Genomic DNA, 5458 nt, shown 5'->3' with positions numbered 1-5458 from the left:
TTCCTTTCTGAGTTTTAAAAATAATATTAGTTTATTATATGCAAATTTTTGAGAATTTTATTCCTGCTTTCAGTGACCAAAAGCCTAGTAGATCAATCTGTCTGGTTGAAAACGCTTGTTTGGAAGTGCTAGGCGGGCCTCTGTAATGCAGTGTGTTTAAGAATAACAAGTTAGTTGCACGTTTGAGGTTATACTTAAATCCTTTTCTTTGGGGTCTCATATTTTTTCACAACTGTTTAGAAAGTTCTGATGACGTCAGAGTGACCCTGACGTTCTCATTGTAGATGAAGTGACATCTTTCTGTTTTGGACAGGAAGTTTCATTGAGGTACAGAGTGTGGTCAGTGATGGTGAACTCCAAACAGAGCCACCGGAGACTTCTAAATCTGACTCTGAACAAGATGAAGAGGAACCAAGAGGAACCCCGCAGGAAGGAAGCTCCAGGGACATAGAACTCCAACGGGACAGCTCTGACAACGAGGACGTGGCCAAAGAAGAGCACAGAAACGCTGACAGAGATGCCGAGAGCTCGCCTGATGAATGGCAAGATATTAATTTGGTAATCATGTAATACCATGTTTTAATTTAGTGCGGAGGATGCCAAGCCTGTGGCTTTTGAGATTTTAAGAGTTGCTGGATAAATATTTACTAGCTGTTCTTAATTCATCTTCTTGTTACTCATAGTTCCCTTTTGAAATGTTAGTTGCAAGCCAGGCGGTGGTGGCACACGCCTTTAATCCCAGCACTGGCGATCTCTGTGAGTTCGAGGCCAGCCTGGTCTAGGAGAGCTAGTTCCAGGACAGGCTCCGAAGCTACAGAGAAACCCTATCTTGAAAACAACAACAACAACAACAAAGAAAGAAAAAGAAAAGAAGAAATAAAAAGAAATGTTAGTTGCACCTGGGATGGATAGGTTTCTCATATGATGTAGTGAGGTGACCGAAAGGGACAGTCTTTCCTTGAAATCCCAAGAGGGAAACACTGTCAGGAGCTGTTGTTGGGGTCACTCTGTTGAAATAGGAGCAGCAGGGCTGCGTCCCCGGCACCTGGCCGCCCACATGGCTAGCTCTAGCTTATGCCCCGAAATAATTACACGGAAACTGTATTCTTTTAAACACTGCTTGGCCCATTATATCTAGCCTTTTCTTGGCTAACTCTCGCACCTGGACTAGCCCATTTCTAATAATCTGTGTAGCCCACGAGCTGGCTTACCAGGAATGATCTTAACCTGCGTCTGCCTGGAGTGGGAGAGAATCATGGCGACTCCCTGACTCAGCTTCTTCCCAGCATTCTGTTCTGTTTACTCCTCCCACCTATGTTTTAACCTATCAGGGCCAAGCAGTTTCTTTATTGCTTAACCAATGAAATCAACAGATTGATATATGACACTCCCACATCAAGGAGCAGCAGGTTACTGGTCATTTCCACCAGAGGAAATGCAGGCTTTTTGTTTTCTTGCAACAAATGAACATAGCTGTATCATAACTGGAATGATCTGTGAATGGGAGCATTTTTTTTATAGGAGGAACTGGACATCCTGGAGAGCAACCTCTTGGCAGAACAGAACTCACTGAAAGCTCAAAAACAGCAGCAAGAACGGATTGCTGCCTCAGTAACGGGCCAGATGTTTCTAGAAAGTCAGGTGAGTGAGTGAGACTCCAGGTTGGGCTTCTGTGACTTGTCCTTCTGTGGGAAGGGCTGTATGATAGCCTCACACCCCTTGTGGTCAAGGTCATCAGTGCATTTCCCTGTGGGTGGTTTCTCTTACTACAGGAACTCCTGCGCCTGTTTGGCATCCCCTACATCCAGGCTCCCATGGAGGCAGAGGCGCAGTGTGCCATTCTTGACCTCACTGATCAGACTTCTGGGACCATCACTGATGATAGTGATATCTGGCTGTTTGGGGCCCGGCATGTCTATAAGAATTTCTTTAACAAAAACAAGTTTGTAGAGTACTACCAGTACGTGGACTTTCACAACCAGCTAGGTAAGATTCAGAGTGTGGTCACTTCCCACAGTTCACCATCCTGATTTGTTTCACATGGTTTTTTTCTTCTGAAGGAACTAATTCGATGCATGAATGGAAATGCGAAATTATAGGATTTCAAAACTCGGATTTAAGAAGCTAAAATTCTAGTGTCTTTCTTGTAGTTAAATCATCTACAAGGTTAGTTGAGTTCCCTTACAGGGGATCAGAGATGCTCTCATAGGGTAGGGAATGGAGCCATTGCTGCTTCTGATGCTGACCGCATGTCCGTCCATCTGTTCAGCTGGGAAATGCACACTGATTGACTCTCATATGCCAGTCATCCTTGACAGTCTAGTGGAAGGAAAAGATGCTGGCCGTGTTTACAAATCACAATGTGATGTTTGGTGTGCACATAGGGTAAAAGCAGAAGAAGAATGAGGAGCAGCTGCATGATGTTCCCACAGACGTGTCCTCAGGGAAGGCTTTGTTTGGGACCGCCTAGGGCAGGCTCCTCGAGAAAATATAGTCAACAAAGATGATGTCCGAGGGACTTAAAGATTCAAGGCCCTGAGGCAGAAGATTGCTTATATACCTGTTCTAGGGAAGTAAGGAGGCCAATGGGAATGGGGAAGGAGGGTGCTATCAGTAGTTACATCACTGAGAAGAAACTGAAGCCTCATAGTGTCTGGGGCAGCAGAGAAAACAGTGTTTGTGTCTTGGATGAGGGACATGGGAAGAGGGCTTCTAGTTTCCCGTTTCTGGGCCGGCGGTAGAATGGAGCAGAGGAAGAGAGTGGAGTTGGGGTGAGTTCATTCCGAGAGGCTTACTAGAGGCAGCTGTTAGTGGAATGCTTGTGCCTGTGGTCAGACGGAGCAGGTCAGACAGCTAACGGAGAGGTGAGCATACATAGAGAACTTAAAATGAGAAGGGTTAAAACTTGAGAGTCTCAATATAATGATATTTAACGACGGAAACTCTTTGGATATTGGTTCATCACAAACAGTTTATATAATAAAATATTTGTGTTGTGTAACTTTCATAAAGTTATTAAATCTGTTTGTTGCTATTCACACAGGACTGGACCGGAGCAAATTAATCAACTTGGCATATCTACTGGGCAGCGATTATACCGAAGGGATCCCGACTGTTGGCTGTGTAACAGCCATGGAGATTCTCAATGAATTCCCTGGGCGCGGCCTGGACCCACTCTTAAAATTCTCGTAAGCTTTTTTTCATGTCTTTAATTCAGGTTATTTATTTAAATACTCAGATTAGCAAGTGGATTTTTTTATAAGCTGAACTCTTACTGTATTGCCTAGACTAAGCTCAAATGTGCAATCCTCCAGCCTCAGCTTCCTACATAGCTGCTATTGTAGGTGTGTGCCACCACCTCGGGGGTTTCTGAAATCATGATGTCCCAAGCCACGGGACAGTGACTGTGGTTTCTAGGGCCCTTGTGAGTCTTTTTTTTTTTTTTTTTTATTCATGCCTGGCTTATCCTTGTCCAAGGACACAAAGCCAGTTCTGCAGCTCTCATTATTGTGTGAGCTGCCTCTGGATTCACTTAGATGTTTGCCGAGTAGCTGATATGTCATATGCAGGACTCAGTGATGAGAAAGGTAAAAACAGTCTACACCCTCAAGTTCCTTCTTAGACTGGGTAATGCAAAAGCAAATGAAATTGTTCAGTGTTGCCAGTGTAATTGTTTACCACAAGTTCAGTGTTATGAAAGAAGTCAAGGTTGTTGGTGACAATCTTTTCCTATTCTACAGACCGCTGCTTTGTCAGAATGGCTGTGTCCTTTATCTACAGAAGCTTCTCAATTTCATGACATCATTGTTGTTGATCTTCATGCCCGTGATTTTGGTATTCTGTTCAGAAAGCCTTTTCCTGTGCCAGTTCAAGGCTATTCCTTTTTCTCTTCCTATCAGGTTCAGTGTATTTGGTTTTATGTTAAAGCCATTTAAAGTTGAGTTTTGTGCTGGGCAATAAATATGAATCTATTTGAAGTCTTCTACATGCAGACATCTAGTTTGACCAGCACCCATTTATTGAAGATGGTTTTTTCCAGTGTGTATTTTTGCTTTGCTTATAAAAATTCAGGTGTCCATAGGTGTATGGATATGTGTCTGGGTCTTCAGTCACACTCCATTGGTCAACATGTCTGTTTTTATCCCCATACCATGTGGTTTTAATTACTACAGCTCTGTAGTGCAACTTAGAATCCAGGATGGTGAGACCTCCAGCAGTTCTTTTTGTTCAGGATTGTTTTTGCTTCCTGGGTTTTTGTGTTTCTATAAGAAACAGAAAATTGTTCATCTGAGATCTGTGAAGAATTGTGTTGGAACTTTGAATGGGGTTGCATTGAATCTGTAGGTTGCTTTTGGTAAGATGACCGTTTGTTCTATGTTAATCCTACCAATCCATGAACATTGGAAATCTTTCTATCTTCTTATATCTTCTTTAGTTTCTTTCTTCAAAGACTTGATGTTTTTATCATATAAGTCTTTTGCTTGCTGGGTTAGAGTTACCCCAAGATATTTTATATTATTTGAGGCTATTGTGGAAGGTGCTATTTCTCATATTTCTTTTTCAGTCCGTTTGTTATTTGTATATAGGAAGGCTACTTATTTTTTTTTAACTTAATCTTGTATCCAGCCATTTTGCTCAAAGTGAATATCAGCTATATGAGCTCTCAAGTGGAATTTTTATAGTCGTGTATATATACTATCGTATCATCTGCAAATTAAGATACTTTGATTTCTTCCTTTGTAATTTGTATACCATTGATCTCCTTGTTGTCTTATTGTGCTAGGAAAGACTTCAAGTACTATATTGGCCTGGAGACAGTAGACTGCCTTGTCTTGCTCCTAATTTTAGTGGAATTGCTTTGAGTTTCTGTCCATTTAATTCAATGTTGGTGATAGGTTAACTGTAAACTGTCTTTATTATGTTTAGGCATGTCCCCGTGTCCTTTATTATGTTTAGGTATGCCCTTGTATCCTTTATTTCTCCAGGGCTTTTATCGTGAAGGGGTGTTAAGTTTTGTCAAAGTTTTTTTTTTTTCTGCTTCTGATAAAGTGATCATATTTTTTTCCTTTCATTTGTTTATATGGTGGATTACATTTATTGAGTTTTAGTACATTGAATCATCCCTGCATCTCTGGAATGAAGTGTACCTGGTTATGGTGGATGATCTTTTTGATGTATTCTTGGATTTGGCTTGCAAATATTTTGTTGAGAATTTTTGCGTCTGTGTTCACAAAGAAAATTGTTTTGTAATTTTTGTTCTTTGTTGGGTTTTTATGTGATTTGGGGATCATGGTAACTGTGGCCTCACAAAATGAGTTGATGTTCCTTTCTGTGTCTATTTTTTTTTAAATATTTATTTATTTATTGTGTATACAATATTCTGACTGCGTGTGTGTCTGCAGGCCAGAAGAGGGCACCAGACCTCATTACAGATGGTTGTGAGCCACCATGTGGTTGC

General features: G+C 41.4%; 1 protein-coding gene across 1 annotated transcript in view; it reads left to right on the top strand.

Moving 5' to 3' along the window:
* Positions 1–5458, top strand: part of Ercc5 (ERCC excision repair 5, endonuclease) — a 32380-nt gene that overhangs the window by 20250 nt on the left and 6672 nt on the right. Inside the window, exons 9-12 of the mRNA XM_013353479.2 lie at positions 314–558; positions 1522–1641; positions 1773–1986; positions 3044–3188. Coding sequence (XP_013208933.1) covers positions 314–558; positions 1522–1641; positions 1773–1986; positions 3044–3188 — 724 coding nt within the window. The remainder of the gene's footprint in view (positions 1–313; positions 559–1521; positions 1642–1772; positions 1987–3043; positions 3189–5458) is intronic.

Source organism: Microtus ochrogaster, unplaced genomic scaffold (genome assembly GCF_000317375.1).
Source record: "Microtus ochrogaster isolate Prairie Vole_2 unplaced genomic scaffold, MicOch1.0 UNK8, whole genome shotgun sequence".
Taxonomy (NCBI): Eukaryota; Metazoa; Chordata; class Mammalia; order Rodentia; family Cricetidae; genus Microtus; species Microtus ochrogaster.
Note: the sequence above shows the minus strand (reverse complement) of the source record. Positions and strands in the feature narration are given on the sequence as shown.